At 38.1% G+C, this 20,829-nt stretch overlaps 2 protein-coding genes across 9 annotated transcripts in view; both read right to left on the bottom strand.

The window, feature by feature from the left end:
- The window catches only part of LOC121909795 (protein NipSnap homolog 2-like), a 42,101-nt gene that overhangs the window by 9,423 nt on the left and 11,849 nt on the right, over nt 1-20,829 (bottom strand). Inside the window, exons 2-3 of one of the 7 annotated variants that reach the window (XM_042430500.1) lie at nt 19,339-19,442; nt 11,799-11,838 (exon numbers count right to left, since the gene is read on the bottom strand). The exons of 1 other annotated variant lie outside the window; for it this stretch is intronic. In XM_042430500.1, coding sequence (XP_042286434.1) covers nt 11,799-11,838; nt 19,339-19,389 — 91 coding nt within the window. In that variant the 5' untranslated portion in view covers nt 19,390-19,442. Of the gene's footprint in view, nt 1-11,798; nt 11,839-18,970; nt 19,092-19,338; nt 19,443-20,829 lie in introns of those variants that run through there. 5 more of the 7 variants (XM_042430498.1, XM_042430499.1, XM_042430501.1 and 2 more) reach the window with 5 other exon arrangements.
- On the bottom strand, nt 562-19,403 carry mrps17 (mitochondrial ribosomal protein S17). Of its 2 annotated transcripts, XM_042430519.1 has the most exons (4): nt 19,339-19,403; nt 2,488-2,621; nt 1,887-2,029; nt 562-1,079 (listed from the first exon to the last, which is right to left on the bottom strand). In XM_042430519.1, the coding sequence occupies exons 3-4, from the start codon at nt 2,007-2,009 to the stop codon at nt 756-758; spliced, it is 447 nt and encodes a 148-aa protein (XP_042286453.1). In that variant the 5' UTR covers nt 2,010-2,029; nt 2,488-2,621; nt 19,339-19,403; the 3' UTR covers nt 562-755. The 2 variants fall into 2 exon arrangements, with proteins under 2 accessions (XP_042286453.1, XP_042286454.1); XM_042430520.1 differs by lacking the exon at nt 2,488-2,621 and having other exon boundaries at nt 19,339-19,363.

The raw sequence follows: 20,829 nt of genomic DNA, 5'->3' as shown, positions 1-20,829 counted from the left end.
ATGTATAGGAAAAAGTTGCACATTATGAAGTTGATACCTCCGGAAGCCAATAATAATGTACACGGAGTGATAAGTAACCATGGCAATAACTTTTTGATTAAGAGTTGACAACACACTCCTGTTTGTGTTTGATTGGATTTCTCATGAGTGTTTTTAGGCTTTGAACGATACACCTGACTAACACATACCCCTGTTAACATTTATTTATCTTTGACTTCTACATAACTTAATTTGTTCTAAATATAACTTACATCGGCCTAAACATAACTAACTAACCCAAATAATTTTCCTTGAGTGCATCATCATTCACACCTGCACTTCAATGAATAGACAACTTAATTGACAAATCTGATTAATGACAAAGAACATCACGTGTTTACAGTGTTAGTACATTAATAGACACTAGAATGGGAATAATAGGAATTCAGCAATAAAATATATTGATTAAAACTGCTTTTGCATTTGCACCTTTTATACTCAATAATAAATAAATATGACTTTGTCTTTTCAAACATAGATCTTACAGTGTGACAGTAAACAGATATGGGCTCCATGCATACATGTTTTTGAATGAGACTGTGTGTTCTCATTGTCATTTTTATTGTAAATTCTCCAGAAATGTGACTTGAAATAAAACTACACATAGCAAAGAAAACGTATTTAGGCTTTCCACATTAATCAATATACTGTATATTATTCTGCAACAGAAACATGATTGCAGAGTGACATTTAAACATAACAGATCCGTTTTTTTATCATGAAATGGGTTTCTCTGCAGGTGGGGAATCAGCCCCACTGGAGGCGGCTGAGATGTTCAGCTCCTGCAGTTTTTCTAATAACGTCGTCTCCTCCTCCGGGCTGTGAGGAAGGTCAGTTGGAGGCTCCACAAACTCAGTTCCTGCAACTCTCTTTCCTGTCAGCGGGTCGATTACCCGACCGACTTTATACACTATCTCAGCCAGTTCATGCTTCACATGTTTGGACCTCGGCTCAGGCAGGGCCTTGAGAAGGACGATATCTCCCACAGTGCACTGCCGCAAAGCATCATGGGCGAAGTAGGTCTTCCTTTTGTTGTAGTACTGTGGGGGAGAAAACACAGTTTCTACCATTAAACATCTTTAAATATGTAATAACTCTACAGAGAGTAATCAAAGGTTTCGGACAAAGCTTGAAAATAAATAACATTTGGTTGTACACAGTGAAGTTGATCATGTACTAGCTAGAGGTAATGAATTAAACATTTGAGTCGAATTAATTTTAATTACTAGGAAAATTGTTAAGTGAGCAAATTAAATTCTGAGTTACTTTCACTATTTCTGAGTGAGTTTACAAAATGATTGGTACTAATCACCATAACACTTCTCATTATTGTTTTGATCAGTCATTCCAACAGAAGTAATAATGATAAAAATATAATACTAATAATAATAACAATAACAATAATAATAATAATAATAATGACAATTGCTAATCACATGTTTATTTGTGATGCTATAAATAACACATTTTGATATTATTACTTGATAAATAACAAAAACAAGTGATAAATTATCTTACAATTAACCTTAATCTAGAATCAGTTTGTCTAATTAATCAATTCAGCTAATTGAGTAACAGTAATATTATTTCTAGCAAAGTTCTTGTACGGCTCTTTGTGTTAAGAATCAATAAAAACACTGATGCACTGAGAAGTCTGGCAAATCTCGTTAAATGAAAAAAATAACATAAGTTCTTCAAACCAAATTATTGATAAAGGTGTCAGTGCTGATATTATATTAGCAGCAGTATCAAACATTTCTGAGCCCTTATCATGTGATTTTTTTCCATCCATGTTGCCTTTTCTTACTGTGCATCTCAGCAGTGAATGGACACCGTTAAAGGCTCACCTTCAGCAGGTACGGATCCAGCACCAGCCTTGTGACTCTCACTTTGGCGGTCTTGAACATCTTCGTCCCGATGACTCTACCGATGATCCATTTGGCATGGACTGATGCATGCTTCACCGACATCCTGGAGGGCTCTATTCAACCTTGTGGTTCACAAGACAAAAAAATAATTAACATCTGCCCCAAGTCATCCATCACTTGACACATAATCAGCAGCTCAGAGCCTCTTTGAATGTGTTTAAATATGTATATATGTATGTGTGTGTGTGTGTGTGTAGATATCACTACTACATATTTAATTTGTATTCACTACTTCACCTATTTAACATATACATATATAACTATAGCTACATCTATCAGAACCATTACTTCTGCATTTATTTTTTTGTTTTTACAATCCCTGTCGGGTCATGTATATAGCCTAAGTATTGTAATGTTTATAATGCTATATAATAATACAGTTAGCCTCGCTGCTGCTAACATTAGCTCAAACTAACGCCAAAGTCGTACTCGTTGACGAGCAGGAATCACCAGCGACAACGACTTTAATCCTCATCTGCAAACATGAACACTACTGGTAGTGTGTGAAGAAACAACTCACCGAAACTACTGGAAAGAAATGATTTCAGAAGGTCAAAAATCCTTCACCGGGAGGAGAGCTCCTCCATGCTGCACTGGTCGGCTTGTTATGATGACGTAAAGTACGGCTAGTGAAGAGGGACAGACTGCGCGGAGCTGAAGGGTTTTGGAAAGAATAAGACCTTTTATTGATAAAATTTAAGGTATATTAATTTCATATCCAACTTGTGATTTAATGTGTTGGTATAGAAATGCAAGAAAATTAACTGGATGATTGTTCAAGTTGTAAAATGTGTTTGCACTTGTGTTATTTCTCCAGTTTGTCTTTATCCTGAGAAAATGAAATTTTCCTTTTAGCCACTAGATAGTAGCAGAGAGACGTCACTTCATAAACATTGAGGCAAAACCATAAAGCACTGAAAGAAGAGAGGACAGGATGACAAGACAAGAACATTTAATGCTCCAAGATAAGAAATCAGTTGGCAAAAACTACAAGGTAAATATAAAAATATTGGTACTATCAACAACACAAAACATCAAAACTCATAATGATGCAAAAAAGTAGAGTGAGAGTCTGGTCATCAGACAGAAGAAATGTCTGTGAGAGATCAAACAAAGATGGACAGATGTGTCCTAATGCTGTTGAATCGTCTATAAGGTAAAAATGTGAGAAATATAAGTTGGTGAGTCCGACTGGTGACAATTATTTGTCATTCTGTTATCTCAAAATCATTTTCTCGTTATTCTCGATAATAAATAAGTTTTCTCCAGATAATAAATATTGGTATCCCAAGATAACTTGGGACAATACTGACTACTTGTCATTCAAGATTCATATTCAACATTTGACTCAGAAATTAAAAATCAAACTAGGCTTCTTGTACAGAACTAAAGGATGTCTGTCTTCTTCCAACTGTAAAACTATTGTGCCGTCAACCTTCATGTCTGTCCTTGACTGTGGAGTTATTCTGTATCGTCATGCTGCCCCATCAACACCTCAGCAGTTAAACCCTGTGTATCATAGTGCATTATGCTTTATCACAAATGACACATTTCATACTCATCATTGTTCTCTGTATCATGAGGTTAGTCGGACTTCCTTGCAGTCAAGAAGAACAAAACATCTCATGTTATTCATCTATAAAGCTTCCAAACTACCTCACAACTCTCCTCTCATTTAAATCTAATAACTACAGTACCGATCCAGTTACTACTTAATCTTAGAGATCCCTCAGGTACGCACTAATGTTGGCAGGACTGGTTTCAGGTACCATGCACCTTTTAAATGGAATGAACTGCAAACTGCCCTCAAACATGAGTCTTACATTCCCCTTGGAAATTTTAAAGCTTTATTATCTGCTGTTTTTTATGATTCTTATAACTGTTTTTATTAATTCCTTGTTTATTGTGTAGTTGTGTTGCCTCTCTTTACTAATTGTGTTCTTGTCTTATTGATGTTTCTTGTTCTCAGGTCTCTCTTGGAAAGAGATCTTAATCTCAATGACAGTGCCTGATTAATAAAAATGAAATAAAACAAGATATTTTTTATCATGTTGGCATGAATAAGTTCAGTGGGTAATCTAACATAACATATGGTTTGATCTGATAATATTAGATCCAGGAGATTCCATTATTGATCCCATCAGGACATTAGAGTAGAGTAACACGGGCAGTGTGTTTCTGCTGGACATAACATTCAATCAGTTATCGATCAACACTAATCAGGCTGCTACTGCAGATATTATTCCTTTGATTGGTATCCAATAATTTATAGGCTGCAGATTATATTCTAAGAGATGATAATTATAATCTGAGAGGTGGACATTATAAGATGCTACAAGGCTACAGACAAGAGTTTATAGCCACGCTAGCGGCTCTGAGCTAAATGCTAACATCAGCATGATAACATGCTCACAATGACAATATTAACATGCTGATATTCAACAGGTATAATGTTTGTCGTTTTCAGCATGTTGCTGTGCTAACATTTGCTAATTAGCAATAAACAAAAAGAAAACTGAGGCAGGACTGTCATTAGTTTTGCAGGTTATTTGGTCCTCAACCAAAGTATTGGACACATTTAAATTTTGACTTGATGACAACGCTAGATGAAAAGTCAAGGGATCACAAAAGACACATCAGTCTGGACCAAAGTGGTGATAATATAACCCCTCCCCACACTGCTATCGTAGCTAAAGATATTAGTGAGATCACTGAAATACATTCCTCTGTGAAAGTCTTCTCCTTGAATGAGGAAGACTGATTAAAATTAAAATTAAATTAAGTTGTAAAATTATATTGTTATCATTAGATAACACTAATTGTAAGAGGATGATTATCCTATTATCTTGACCCATTATCATGAGAAAACAACCAATAATCTCAAGACAACGTGACAATAAAAAATGCAACCTTCTACTTTCAAATAGTGGAATACTGTCACTGCTGCATTAAATTCTTGTGTCTTCTTTTGTCTTCATTTCTTTATGCTAGTAAAAAGTCCACAAAATTACCCTATTCAGCCATTTGGCAATGATGGTAGCTCCTCTCAATCTCCACTAGAGCAGATACCAGTGAACAGAGGAGAGATTAACATGCCGATGGATGCATGCACTGCAAAGCACAGCGTAAACAGTCTTGTCCCTGAGTAGGAATCAGCTGTGGCTCAGAACCAACCACAGGCAGACCAATCTGGTCTTAATCAGAGCTATGTTGTAGTAAAGCACAGGTCTGGGTCTCTGTTTCCCATTTAAGGCAGTGCAGCATTGGTATACCTCTGCCAGAATTACAGCATAGGCCAACTTTAGTCTCCTTCATACAAGAACACTGAGACAATTCACATAGTACCAACTGTTTTCATACTGTTCCCAGCTAAACTTATTGTCTGGCACATAGTGTAAGGCTAAACTTAACTGAGATGCTGCACGTATGCTGGCTGCCACCGCAGCCGCCATCATACAGTATTACATACTGTACATACTGTATTATTATGGGGAAATAGCATAGGAAGTCTGTTTTATTGCACACTTAGGGTGTAAAAAAGCACAGGAACCGCTCGACTATAAGGTCTACCTCTTATCAAATCTGTGAGTAAACTTACAAGTGCAGATCACATGGTATTAATGGCCATATTACAATATTTACCCAAAGATAATCACATACGTTCTTTTGTGCAAATGCAGCCAATGTTTTTATATATGAGAAATTTGACAGGGTCATTTATCAGCTCCGAATCATATGAAACCGCTGCTGCTATGACATAAGACAGAGTCCTGATACCACATAGACTGTGTGATTACAAATGTATGTTTTCTATGATAACATACTGACCTCTTAATCAGCTAGTTTTATATTCTCAGATTAAAATGCTAGAAATATGTTGGCCTACATCCTTTTGTGTAAGTTATTAGTCTCCAGATATGACATATTTTAATAGATTAGGCTGAATGTTTGTGTATGACTGTAACTGAGACTATCACTGAATTAAAAGCAGCCCTTAGGACCTGTGCATGGGGTCGTTTTAAAGCTGGGAAAAGTTGAGTGACTGTATTATGGAAATACTGGTTATGAAAGCATGTTTCGTTGTTTTCAGAGTTTAAAAAAGGTCACAGTATTCCACAGACTAATGATGACACATTCATATGGGACTTGTTCTGTCTTTTGAGTCTGAAAGAGTCTTTCAAACAGCACTTCTATCCAAGCGGTGTACCTCCTCAAGGAAGGTCTACCAATCAAATGCTCTGGTAGATGGTTGTAGTTGAGGTATCTCATATCATCAAATTCGGGATAAGGCCGAACACTGTTGGACAGTTTCTTCTAAAAGGTATTCAAGGTTTGTACACACAAAAAGTGACAGAAGTAGTTGTGTGAAGAACGAAAAAAGAGAGCTTGAGAGAGAAGTTCCTGGTTACTGTCACACCTTTGCACACCTGACCAATCACTGAGTAAGGTTTATGAGACTATCAGATTGTCTATTTTGGAAAGTTACAAAAATTGTCAAGCAGACCCCCAAAATCAGAATCAGAAAGGGGTTTTCAGATGCTGTTTGATGATCTGACAAGCACTGAGTTTTAAGCATACTCAGGCCTTTGGTGTTTGCTAATTCCAGTGGAGAAGATTTACCAGGTTGCCTTTGAGAAGGGTCTACCTGGTAGGCAACAAAGGGAGAAATCTCCCCTAAATGTGGCCTCATGTCCAGGACAGGTAATCAAACAAAATTAAAGCTGAAAACATCCTACAGATTCTAAAATACAATTATATTACAGTTCGAATTGTTCAAGACACTGAGATATAGATATCACTGATTAATGGAGGGACATCTAAATGGTAGATTGGTCAATTTACTCTTTCACGTAGTGTAATCAGGAGGCATATTTGCCTCACTATTTTGTGTTGGCACTGGATACTTTGATCCAAAATGACTAATTCTTTATGAGATTGACTGAAAAACTGAAAATATCTGGCTGGTAAATCTGTTAATTCTGATCCTTGTTGAGGCCAGTCAGTCTCTTCCTCACACAGCTTCCAGGACTGAAGGTTAAAAGTTGAATGCGAGATAGCACGGCGGTGGCAGCAAGAAGCAAGGAAGGGCGAGGTATCGCGGACAGGAAAAAACTTGGCAGCGCTAACATTTGTGGTTAAAGTGAAAGGGCAGTGAGTCATAGAATGGCCGGCTAATGTGTTTGTTTTCATGGTGGATTGACTGCAGGGTTAATGAAAGTGTTCCCCTTTTGGACTGCAGCCAAAATTTAAACAGAGCTGGTGCTGATTAGACCGAGATGGCTATCCTCTATGTCTCTGACTATCTATGCTTTTTCTCTCATCTTTTGTTTCTCATATTAGTGCTACAGTGCTAGTGTTAGTTTAACCTCAGTTACTGATGATTCGTCTTTGAGACAACAAGCGGCACGTGGCAGGTTGTCTGGACCAAGAGTTCACAAAGCCACAAAACTAAAGCAACATGTTTGCCGAGCTTGAGTGATTGTTTTGTGGCATGAGTTTGATGATATTGGGCTGTATTCAGTTATGCGGCCTTCTGTACCTGTACGTGTTATTTGTCTCAAAATTCACTGCTAATGTCTAGCAGGTTTAATGTTTACCATGTTCACCATCTTAGTTCAGCAAGTTAGCATGCTAACATTTGCTAATTATCACTACAGTACAACTGAGGCTGATGGGAATGTCATTAGTTTTGCAGGTATTTAGTCATAAATTAAAGTACTAGACAAATTGAAACTTTGATGTTGTCATGGCACTAGATGACAGGTTAAGGGATCAAAAAAGTTATTACAATTCATCCTGAGGGGAAAATGAATGTCTGAAACAAATTTATTGACAATCCAACCAATAGTTGTTGAGATATTTAACTTAAAAAAACACAAATGCAAACCTCTTTGTGTCATTACAGGAAAGGTACACTGTGTGGGAACTGTGACTATACAGAATTTCATGGCAATATATTTCATAGTTATTAGACCGACCGACCAACAGACCAACATTGCCACCCCTCCACCAACCAACTAATATGACTAAAACTCTCTTTAGCTCACCAAATTAGGGATGGGAAGATTCACTCATTTGCACTGGTGCACAAGCAAAAATGTTCATGATGCAATTGTCCCAATTAAAAAAAGTATGCACTGGATATAATTTGGGATGAACTCCTGATGCATAATTTCTAACATCTTTGCATCGGTAAAATCCAATTTATTTACATTAATTATTAGTAGAGGCCCTATGCCTTTGTTATTTAGAAATGTGACCAATAATTTGTGATTTTAGACTGAGTCCTCCTCTCTAAACTGTTTCTCAAGCGTGCTAGCATGCTACAGCTAAGTGGTGCGCTGCCAAAATCTTGCAGGTGGAACTTACGCTCTATTACTGACTATTTTGACAGTAATTGCTTGGGTCATGGAGCATATGCATGTTAACTGGGGACAGAGAACACTACACTACAAGGGACTTGTGAAAAGGCCTGTTTGTGAAAGGTCCAAGTGCTTTTTTAGAGGTAAAAAAAAACAGCATAAATGAGATGCTTACTGAGTTGCAGTACTTGAGAAACAACTATATAAAGAAAAAATGGCACTTTTTTAGTTAATTTGTAACTTGCTGTATGCTTAAGAAATGAAATCAAACTCTGTACCATACTGTATTGCATCCATTTTTTGCATCGTATCAGGGTTGAATCGTATCGTATCGCATTGGTAGTTGCTTCCTATGTATCTTTAATGTATCGGATTGTTAGCAACACATCGAGATGCATATTGCATCGGCCTCAGTGATGGAGTTGCACAAAATGTTACTAATATTTACATCACTAGACACATAATTTATCTCTGGTTTACCTCCCAAATCCAGCACAGATAGTTGTTAAGACCTAACAGCAGACATCTCTCCTCTTCTGTAAAAATCTTATTATCAGTGCTGTAATGCTCTTGTATTTATGAATCCTTAACATATAGAAGTTTTTCAACCCCTGTGTTAACATGTGTGATTACTCCTACCTCAGCCAGTATTTGATTGAGGTAGAAGTGAGAGTTCAGTTAACTGTCACTAAGCTCCACTTGTCAACGGTCACACTGTCACAACACCTGACATCCTGTCTTTTCCTTGGCTTTCACACTCCACTTCTGTCATACAGAGCATTACAAAGCACAGTTGTAGTATGTTCTCACTTTCCTGCCTCTAACAACATTTGTTGCCACAGCTAATGACAATAATTAAAAGCGACTGTTTATTCCATATTTTGCATGTGAATGAATGTAAGGTGAATGCGTCACTGTTTATGCCGGTGTGCACAGGGCTCGTCTGTGCCCTGACAGACGTGAAGCTATTACATCAGCGTGGCCCTCAAGGAGAGGGGCATAAATCATCTAGTATTTGCCAAAATTATACCCAGCTTTGCTGAGAAAATACCCATGTTCTCTTGTTGTCTTTGTCTATCTCTCCTCTGTCAAGCCTGTGATGATTAGAGAGGCACTGGCAGGTGTGTTTACTTTTCAGAAACAATACTGTGACATCATTGAATGTTTGGATGTGGAATTCAATATATACAGTGGATGTAGTGGGATTGTTGATGTAGTTGTACTTGTGTTGAGTTCCAGTAATATAGATTGTGTACTCAGTTGTATTTGTGCACAGGAGACATGCCTTTCAAGCTCCTCAAAACAAGTAATAAACTGGAAATAGTGGGCTGAAAAGACTCATAAATTACATCTTGACTTATATTGTCTAGCTGCAGGTGGCGGTGTATTGGTCAGTGGAGGAGGATGCTTAAAAAATACTTAAATTGAAGTCTTAATACTACAATATACAGGTACTCCATTACAAGTAAAAGTCCTGCTTACAAAATGAGTTTTAATAGCAAATATACTTATGCAAAAATTGCTCATTATGCAGAATGGGCCCTTTCAGAGTGTTATATTATTTTACATGTTTGGATTATTGTTACTGACGCATAAATGTGGAAGCAGCACTGATTTAGCTTTTATCCAGATGGAGCAAGTTGTAACTGCTTTATATTGTTGGGTAACTCAATCTATAATAATGCATCATGTTTTATAAGCCAATCATCATTCAATGTTTTGCATGTAAAATCTTAATAAGCTTAATAATCTTAATAAATAAATGTATTGGAGTAAGGAGTATAATCCTGAAATATTTTGATTCTTATAAAATGTGTGGGGAGTAGAAGTAGTAAAAAATGGAAATACTTTGGTAAAGTATGTGTTGGATGTCCAGTCAACTAGTGATTATGATGCATAACACATACAGTAACTACAATGTTCCCTGTTTGTTCCAGCTGGGGACCTTTGTTGAATGTCATTCGCCTCTCTGTTCAATGAAAGTACATAAAATGCCGCATAAAATAATCTTTATAGAGTACAAGTACCTCAGTATTGTACTCATATATACTTAGATACCCTCCATCACTGGTATTAGTCACTACTTAACAATGTTGAATTATTTTTATGTTTGGTTGGCAAGCCTAAACTCACTTTGCAATCAAAGCCAAAAATTTCTTTTTGGGCATGAACTGGCAATTTTGGCCTGAGTTGGAAAACCACATTTGATTTTGATCTCTGCAGTTCAGGCAGTAAGGAACTTCCAAATAGGTAGGTGTTAAAAGTTGTTATGGTTGGGGTATCCCAGAGGTCTAAGGGTTTAAGATGCTGATGTCACCTGTTACCTCTCCACTGTTCACTATGAAATAAAGTCAAAAATATAACTTTCATCATCATCATAGGTGTCACATATCCTTTATCATTTTTGTTGTTTAAAGTGCAGTCAACTTTGGCTAACAGCAGGAAAAGAGTCAAATATGCACAGAGCATGTTTCATGTACAGTACACTAGCAGGGTTGAGTAGATGGTGTGACACCGGGGCAGCAGAGATATGTCATCCTGCATGTAACAACACCAGAGTCGTGTTCAGTGCCATATGTTCTACCACTAACACACATGAACCATTAAAGTAGGTCATAGGTAACAATATGGTATCACTTTGGTTAATGTGCTGTAAATTAAACATCCAAGTCGGGAGGGATTCAGAAATATTCCCCGGGCAGTGACATCATCTCTTCCTGTCTCCGCTGCCAGCGCCCTGACCTTGTACAATATGTGTTGTAAGTGAATACTCCCTCTAAATGGAGCGTCAACGGTCGGCCCTCTGCAGGCTTCATAATGGGATTCTGTGGTTTGACGTAGGTGATATCCTTGTCAATACCTGTGGTAGAAACAGGAAATATTCCTGTTTGAGCTGTGTGTCATACTCTCAAGGAGAGCAGAGCGTGTGAAGCAGGCATGTTATCATAAATCCCTCTGCTATAGGAAGTCCTGCCGGCAATATGGTTCATATTTACAATTCATAACTCACGGTCAAACAATTTTTCCAATTTTTTCTTTTTCCCCAGTAATCTATTTTTTTGCATAATACAAACAGTATGATCTAACAGTTCAGGTGGTGGAGAGAATAACATTTGGTCTTCTCATTCAGTATACAAACAGTCGAGGAACAAAATAGCAATAAAACACAAAGAGGTCGAGAATGACCACAGACCTCTTTATGACACAGTGTCACATTTAGCACTTCACAGAGGCTGTATTTACCACCAGTATTGCATTATTATTGAGATATTTTGTCAACTTCCTGCTTTTGTTTTGTTAGTTTTAATGTTTTTTTTAATGTCAGGGAAAGGGGGGTGTGATTATACAGATCAACAGCGGACAGGTAGATTAGGTCGTATGAGTGGCTTGATAATAGTCTATGAACGTCACAATTAAAATCCATTATAACTGCCGTTATTTCAAGCTGACTACAGCAGTGAATCCTTACTTTGAATCATCGGGAATCCCATCCGCATCCACGTGAATCCCTATCATTACACACACACAGAAAAACATGATTAAATTAAACAACGATGGAGGTAGAACGCAACAGACATTTCCCACAGTGCAGTGAGGTCATGGTTTTGGCTTTAAATCTGCTGGGCCCTCTGCAGATAATGGAGCTCTATCTCTGAACACATGATGAAAAGACAACTTCAAGTCCCACCGGACTTGTCTGTGCTACAAACGTCAGTTGAAAAAAATACTCTAGCGGAGCATATTTTAAAGAGGCAGCCTGTTTGACCCGGTGAAATCATTACAGAAACTTTTAAAAAATGTTCAAGTGCCAACAGCCAGGACATTTTGAACAGGTTTGGATATTTCTATTCAGTATAGCTAAATATATTAAATCCAGAGAACTCTGTCCAGCTTAAATTGAATTTTTGTGTTAGGAATTTTCACCATTGATAATGTGTTGTTGTATATCATAATCTCTGGTTTTGGCAATTATCTACGTTAAATGTCTGAAAATTGAGAGCTATCCCACATCAATGTTTCTTTGTGTGGTTTTCTATTTGTGAAACCAATTAAGGCGTGTGGCGTCAGGAGAATGTTTTCTAGGTTTTCTACCACTCTGACAATCTTTTGTGAAGAAAAGGGTTTTAAAAATGTTTTTTGTTTTATTATGTTTTATTATTTTTACCAAGTACATTGGTTTAAACTAATTTTCAACCACATTTTATGTTAATACAAATGAACAAGTTTCCTACTGTTGAAAAACAGTTTCCCGGTTTACAACAAATAAGGTCTAAATATGCTTCCAGTGATGAAAAGTGAAGAGTCCACAGTTGATTTTCAACAGTTTTTTATGTATTCAAATTAAAGTTTTACAACTTTATGGATTTTTATCTGAATCTACATGGTTCTGGTATGGTTTAAAAACTATGCTGCAAGTAACGCCAGTAGGTTTGTGTGTCTCAGTTGTCGACTAAATACTGATATTCTAAATATACTCTAATCCAAACTAACTAATCTGAACAGTGCTGTGTTTTGAAAAGCTGCACACCAGAAATTAACATTTCAGGCTATTTTGTACTAAATGAAGCTAACAACATTGTCAACATCAACTGAGCTCCCCCTTAAAATAATGACCACAAATATCCAATGAAAAAACCTCCAAAGAAAAAAAAAACATACATAGTTTTTTCAAGCATGGTTGAGGTTAGACAAAATATTATGAACACCTGTCAGTATCTAGCAATAGAATTCAACAGATTACGATAAAGTTGAATCAACACCTCTCTAAAACATTTTAGGCACAATCTGAGCGGTAGAAGCTTCATGAATTTAGGATTTCTTGCATGACTGTAGTATTAAATCGCATTAGTTTTAGCTGCGTCTGCCTGATAAACTAGCAACTGCATGTATTTTTTCAGTATAAACAAACAACATACTCAAAGCAGGATTACAGTTTAGTATAAAGTATGCAGTCCTGATCCAGTATGTTTGAAATGTGACTGTTGCTGTTTGTAAATGTGGCTTTTCTCAACCACACTATGACGTTTACAGCTGAGCCCTCCAAAATGTGACTATTGAACTCTTGAAGTGTCTCCAGGAAGCAAAACAATAAAAAGTAATGATAGTGAAGCATCTCCATGGCCACTGTTGCCCATTAAATTTGCCCCAAAACAGCTGGGATATATGTGTAATACTGTACGTCAAACCAGTTTCCAGCCAGTAAAGGCATTCTGTCACCATCTATGATTAATGGCACAGCAGACCAGACTGCTCAGATAGTCTATAAAAAGATTATAGTAACTTCATTCGATTTATTTTCTCTCCTGCCTCTAAGAAACAGCCTTCAGCGTTGTTCATAGTTTTAGCATTTAGGTCACAGTTTCAGCTGCCAAAATGTCTAAACTCAATATTTATGTCATGGCTGCCTGATTGTGCCTGATTCTATGTATGGTCAGGAGAAGACGTATTGCAGGTATGCGCCACAAGCAGAGCTCATAAATTCTGCTGCCAAAGCCTTGAGTGGCAGCTCAGTCCAATTGTTTCATGTCTTTCTTTCTACTCCTTGCTTTTCTCTTTCAATCTCTCTTGCTTTCTTTCTCTCTCTCTCTCTGTCTCTCTCTGCAAAGTGATTAAATTCTCCCGTTCCATTTTGGACGTGATTCAAAGATCAGACACTTTACAGTCATAGCTGTGGCATGCACTGGCAACAAACACGCTTAACACACTCAGATCAGCAATGTGCAGACATCCACGAGCAGAAGACAAGTGAGTTTTATGTTTATGCTCTCAATCTCTTGTAGTCCAGGGCTCAGACTATCAGACTGGGGAGAGATAATTGTAATTGCTGCATTAAGTCATCTGACAAGCCATGAATCTAGTCCGTTAAGCACAAATTTACCCAGTTTTTTTAAGTGCATCATTAGTTACATGACAGCCTTTGTTCATGGGCCCTCTTGGTAAAAGAGGGCCCATGAGTCTCTCAACTCAGCAAATAGGCCAATCTTCTTTTTATATTGTCACCTGATCGTCCTTTTATGTCCATGAGGCAGATTTGTCACATATTGATAAACATTCACCTTTCCACTGACTATCCTTTATGGGTTTAATTGTTGACGACAATCTTAAATACTTACTAATTGGACATAAGACATTTCGATATTTAAACTGATTCCACAAACACTATTACAGGCACCGAAGAGAGGTTTTTACAGCAGATTTCCATTTTTTTACCAAAGAAGTTGCTATATTTCATATTTTTTTTCTTTAAGTTATGTTAGGTTTTACAGTCTTGACAGTCAACATTTGAAGGTTTCTCTTTTCTCATGCCATGATCACTATGTCACATAATTGCTTCTCTAATATTTTCGGAGCAGCTTTCTCTCTCTTTTACTGTTACCTCTCAGTTTGTTGACAGATGTGGCAGAAAACTTAACATCGTGCAGACAGCATATCCCTCTCTGTACTGCTCACACATCGTCATGGTAATTGATGTGTTTGCAGAGGTGTAGTCATCGCACAGGTCAGTGGTGTTGTTCTCACACACTAACACACACAAACACAGCAGCATGCTTTCACTGTAACAGTCAGACGCTGTCTGGCTCAAACACATGAATGCTAATGTTATGAGGCCTGTAAGAGGGGCATCCCAAAAAAAGAAGAGAAAGAAAAAAGTTAGGCAGACAGTCAGAGGGGAACTTTTAAAAAACATTCCCATTTATGTCACTTTCATTGTAATTCGGTTAGTCTATTATCCCTTTATGTAATGTTATGTTTATTTATTTAAATCTACTTATACTGCAGCCTTAATTGAGTGTGTACATGTAATAAAAACCCTGGAAAACTTATGTCATATGGCCAAGGGAACAGTTTTGAAAGATATGATAACATAAACATAGACAAACAACAAACAGCTGATTTTGGAAGGATATGGGGATTTCAGGAGGAAGATACAATACACTTGCTCAGTGCCACAAAACAGAATAACCACAATATGTTGTGAGCTTCCACAATATGGCGAGTTCAACATATACAGTTGAATTCATAATTAGTTTCACCGGCATCAGGATGAAACACCCTCCACAATCTTTACAATGTCTGCAGGAAACCACAGGACATTTTCCCACATGATTAAGTAATTAAACAGCCCTGACTGGCAACCTGTGATTGGTGATTCCTTGACTTTTCATCATCAGGTCAAAGTTTTAATTTGTCCAATACTTCAGTTTATGACCAAATACCTGCAAAACCAATGACATTCCCATGGTAAACATTTTATCTGCTAAACAGAAGCATTTTAATATTGTCTTTGTGATCATGTTAGCAAGCTAACATTAACATTTATTTCAAAACATCACTGTGTCTAAATACAGCCTCACAGAGCTGCTAGCATGGCTGTAGACTCTTTGTCTTGTTTAAAGGTCCAATGTGTTGGGAGCTATAACACCTAACCACTGCTGACACATGAAGGTCAAACTTATGACCAGATGTGTTTTATTATCTCCACATTAGTGTGTTATGCGGGTGAAAGTAAACACATTTGTTCACATCAATAAAAGATAAGTGAAAAGAAGTTAACAGTTACATTATCTTCTCCTTGTGTCATCGCTATGTCACACTCAACACATGTGTAATAGTCTGTGCGTGCATGGTTTAAAGCTGTGGTTCCCAACCTTTTTTTAGACCACAGAACCCCTTTATAAGATATTTTTCTCCTCATTGCTGAGTACCTGAAAAACTCACAAGCCACAAAGGATGCTGTGTTACTATGACAACCGGCAACCATGAGTTGTCATTAGCTTGAGGTGCTACTGCATACTAAACATTTTTAATACGTATTCTTCATATCTTTTATTTTAATGTATTTGAAAACATATTGTAAAATAAAACATAAAGCTTTAAAGCTGGAGTGCGGGACTTTTGTCTCCCCCTTCTGGCAGTGAGAGTAAAGAGGGGCGCTGTTATTGCCTGACACAGGCATGCAGCACGCTCTCATGCGCACCCCAAATGACAGGCACACAGAGAGGGCCAGTAAAAACGGATATGTTTTGACGGTCCATCAGCCCAAAAATGTAGTTTTGGACGGTCCACTAGCCCACCGGGACTTGTCCCAGTATGCCCGATGGCCAGTACACCACAGGCTGTAACCTACCGTTGCGGCTGTAAAACATGGGATTAATTGTTTTGAGCGTTTTGAGAGTTTCACTATCAGAATTTGATCCATTCGGTCCTATAACATTTGGAAAGTCTAGAAGAGCCGCACGATTGATGGCCAAACAGCCAGCTCGGGAATGTCGCACCTGACATGAGATTTAAAAAATCTGTATATTGTGAAATACAGAGAGATTTATCTGGCGGAGATAATCAGCATTGTGTGAACTTGTTTGGCAAGGGTTTGAATGTAATGGACATTCATTTATATGTAAAAGTTTCGCACTGCAGGTTTAATGTGGTGAAATGATATAAAAAATACAGACTAAATGTAAAATGACATGAAATATTTTGCTGCACCCCAGGGTTCTGCAGCACCCACTTTGGGAACCACTGGCTTAAAGCATGCCTGGAGGTACAATACACATATTCCCACAGCAATTTTCTTTAAAAAAAAAAAAAAAAAAAAGCGACACAGGCATTCCTTTTGTGCAAACACATTACAGCTGCCCCCTGTCTGCCAAGATTGCAAGCAGGGCCGAAGCTGCGGTGGTCCTGCTCCATATTAGCTACGTGACATTCATTTAGTTTCTCACTTCAGTCACATTTGACGAGTTTACTCAAACCTTTTTTTCTTTACTGTGTTCCAAAAGTAAAGTCTTATTATATCTTTCTCACAGTAGTTGAGACAACAATAAAATAGAAATTGAAACAGTTTTCAGTGCCAACTAAAATGTCTCAGCCCCAGTGGGCTGTTGTGCATATACAGTATGATGCATGTGCTGTATGTGAGTAATGTGTTCAATCTTGGCAGACTGGATACGATATGGTGAGAGACTGTGTGACTGTGTAACGTCATGTGTGGTGGACTCACAGGCCCTGCCACCTGTCCGCTGCCGCAGTGGCATTTAGATGACATCAATCATAGTGATAAGATGCTGACACTTGCAGGCCACTTGGTTAGTGTACAACACCATGGGGTTAGTAGTCAGACTGAGGCTGGCCTATGACCCACTACATCCGTAGGAAATGAACATCTGTAACACAGACCCTCGGTCAGTGTGAACAATAAAACATAGGATTTGGTCAAGTTACTGTTTAAAGTTTGGATGAGGAGAAGGCGGTGCTTCAGTATCACTGAGGGTTGAATAATATAGTACAGCTGTGGCCAATCAGTCAAAGAGGCCGTAGAGACTGGAAGCATTGAAATGTCGCATATCAGGCAGGAGTGCTTTCGATTGCATTTAAATTTTTAAAAAAAATAGAAGTCCTCCCACTTAAAATGTAAAAAATGTTCTGAGCTTGTCCTCATGTTTATGCTCAGCTTTACAGCCTGTCCATGCCATGATGTGTGATTCCAGAAACTGAAATTATTGCAGGTAGGGTACGTCCCAGAAAAACATTTCATTAATGTGCATACACAATCCGCTAATGGTGAGACAGTTACATGTTCACAACATCAGATATTCTTTTTAAGTAGAGAAAAAGTATCGGTGTAAAACCGACTTCTACACAGAGTGTTGCATTATGGGTTGTTTGTAGCCTTAATGTTGCTAGACTAGCGAGTGTCTTAAAGTCTGTTTATAGTGTGTGTGTTAGTCTGTCGGCACAAGTGTTTCATTAGTCCAGTTTAATCTGCAGAAGTTTCTGAAGGCTCGTGTAACGTGTTTTTCTGCCACGGAGGAAATAAATTCACGACGAATGAAAACGAGTCCAAAACGTCTTCCGCCGTCTCTACTGCAGAAACTGAATATGTCAAGCTGCCAAATACCACTGTCACGGATGATAAGGAGCTCAAAAAGACAAACAGGCAGTCTTATAAATGCTAACTGTCAGAGAAAATACTGCTTCCAAGAGCCTGGTAGGAGAGTGTGTGAGTATGTAACTATACTTTGATATAAGTTATATTCAAAAAGTAACATTATTTTTCCAAAAACAGCTACTGGAAAAGGTAGGTCATCTTATAATCAGGGTCGCCTTACATTCATCTGATATAATTTATGATCTTTTAATGCGCTAGCAACATGCTATTTGAAGTTACAATGTGCAGTATCTATTCTGAGGTAAAGCCGGTGTGTATGAACTGTTTTATTGTACATGTCAGTCATCATGAAATTGTGTCGTTACACAAAGCCATTTTGCACCAGTATGTTCTACATTATGTGTCATGAAAGCCTATTGATTGATGGCATACATGAGCTCTAATTTATGAACTGATGATTGTTATTCTTCTTACCTCAGCGCTGTGAAAGTTTGGTGATATATATTCCTTGTGCTGCAATAAAACAATGCTTGCTGAAAAATGCGTGTTAACAGACATGTACTGTATGTTGGTATTATATTACATGATAGAGTTCACCGATCAACCTCCTTGTTGTGTGAGTTATTGCAGTTTTGATATGACTTTAGATATGTCACCTGTACTATAGTCCCATTACATATAATCCATTATTCCAGATGTGTGAAATAATGTTAATTCATTCTCTCATTGAGTGTGAGTGTGTGTTTACACACGTGCTTATGTGTCCTCGTAGGTTCTGTCAATGTTTTGTCACTCTGCTGAGTCAAGCAGCAGGTCATCATTCACTCTGGGAGCGGTGAGAGCTCCCAGTGAGCCACCATCTGTGTCCATCTGCTAAAAAAACAATATCAGTCTGTTCCTGCTGGGACCACAGAAACCATTTTTCAAAATATCTGTACCTGAATTCTAAATAAAGGTCATTATGTTCTTACTCTCATCGTCTCTCTTTCCTGAGGTGCACTTACAGATTTATTTGCTCTCAATGCATGAAACATGTACTTGTTTTATTTTTCGTATATAGTTTAAGCCCTTATTGTCTAATTACAAGTCACACAGGTATTGCAAACAAAACTGGACTCACATGTTGCTCATCTACTGGACAGTGTGTTGGTAACCTGTTGTCCTGCAGCATGCTGGACCTCTCTGACCTCTGCCCAATATTTTACCTTCCTTGGTGTTCATACGCTGTAAGAACATGTTGCAAAAAAAAGATTAACATGAGCATCATGAATCATTTTTACATTAGACTTTCCAGCATGAGTAATTGCTGGCTATCAGATGTCAGAGTCTGACTCCTTATGCCTGTAAAATGGTGCATTTGAAGGCAATTTCCTGTAGTTGGTACAATTATGTTCTCACTCTTCATGAACTGCACCACAGTTCACTTGGAAGAGGACCAAGAGCTACGTTTTCAGGTGGTGTGGATACGGACTGATTGGCATTTTTAGCACCTGACCAAATGAAGAGAGCCGAGGGAGAAACTAATATAAACCACTCCAAAAGCGCTGGGTGTGAAAATGGCCTTAGACACGCACACGGTATGCTCACACAACACACACTCTCTAACTGAACTCTGTCATTACAGACATAAACAAAGCCATGGAGTTCCACTCCCCCTCCTCATCACATCAACGAACTCATCATCATCTCTCAGACTGTGACCAATCACAGAGCGGCTGCAGAAAACCTTGTAAGACGACTGATAGATGTGAACTACATCAGCAGAGGTTGGATCGGGTTTTCAGTGTACACATTCAGAAGTGTAAAATGCTATCTGATTGGGCAAGAAGACAGATGAGTCGGCTGTTTAATTGGCCCCTTCTGATGATGTCAGCAGGAGAATGAGATGATTTCCGCGCCCAAATTGTCTCCATCTGGTTGCCTCAGTCCTGATGTTGTGGTGATGACAACGATAGGCTCATCATCGGGGTCCTCGGCTGGGTGATACTCTGCTAAACGAGGGAGCTGAATGACCTCAGATTGCATGATGGGGGTTCCTGTGTACGATGGAGTATTATATTTCAATCAGTTGGGACTTCATGCCTGCTAGAGGCCTGACCCATGCATGACTCTGGATGGATTACAGTCCTGGCACTAGCTGTTTCTCTGCTAAATAAACGTCTGCCACTGAATGTGGTGAAACGGGAAAAAGGGAGGGATGTAAAAAAGTGAAAGCTAAGGAAGGGAGAAAAGTAAGATAATATGTGGCGGACTGTTTGTGTTGAGCGTTTTTGATTTCCTATAAAGTTACTCCAAAGCTGATTTAGGTGTTTCTTTTACGACATACAATGAGCCTATATCAGCAGCAATATTTAGTGTGTTAAAGGTTTGTATTAACGTTTTTGACGTTTGGCCCTTCGGTCACCCTACCCTGCGTCTTATCTGGACAGCTCTGACCATTGTTGACAAGGTATATTAAATAAGTTATATGGTGACTGTAAACTTAAAGTTAGATTCTGGGGTGGGATGCCCTGGTAGCCTTCTAGTTGAAAGACATACCACATACCCACAACAAACAGTATCAGTCAAAAGTTTGGACACATCTTCCCATTCAATTGAATGAGAAAGTGTG

Source organism: Thunnus maccoyii, chromosome 13 (genome assembly GCF_910596095.1).
Source record: "Thunnus maccoyii chromosome 13, fThuMac1.1, whole genome shotgun sequence".
Lineage (NCBI taxonomy): Eukaryota > Metazoa > Chordata > Actinopteri > Scombriformes > Scombridae > Thunnus > Thunnus maccoyii.
The sequence above is the reverse complement of the archived record's forward strand: the minus strand, read 5'-3'. Positions and strand labels throughout refer to the sequence as shown.

Coding starts and splice junctions, on each gene's coding strand:
- mrps17 (XM_042430519.1), bottom strand. CDS start 2,009: ATGTCGGTGAAGCATGCATCAGTCCATGCCAAATGGATCATCGGTAGA. Junction 1,080..1,886: donor TGGATCCGTACCTGCTGAAG/GTGAGCCTTTAA, acceptor TCTCCCCCACAG/TACTACAACAAAAGGAAGAC.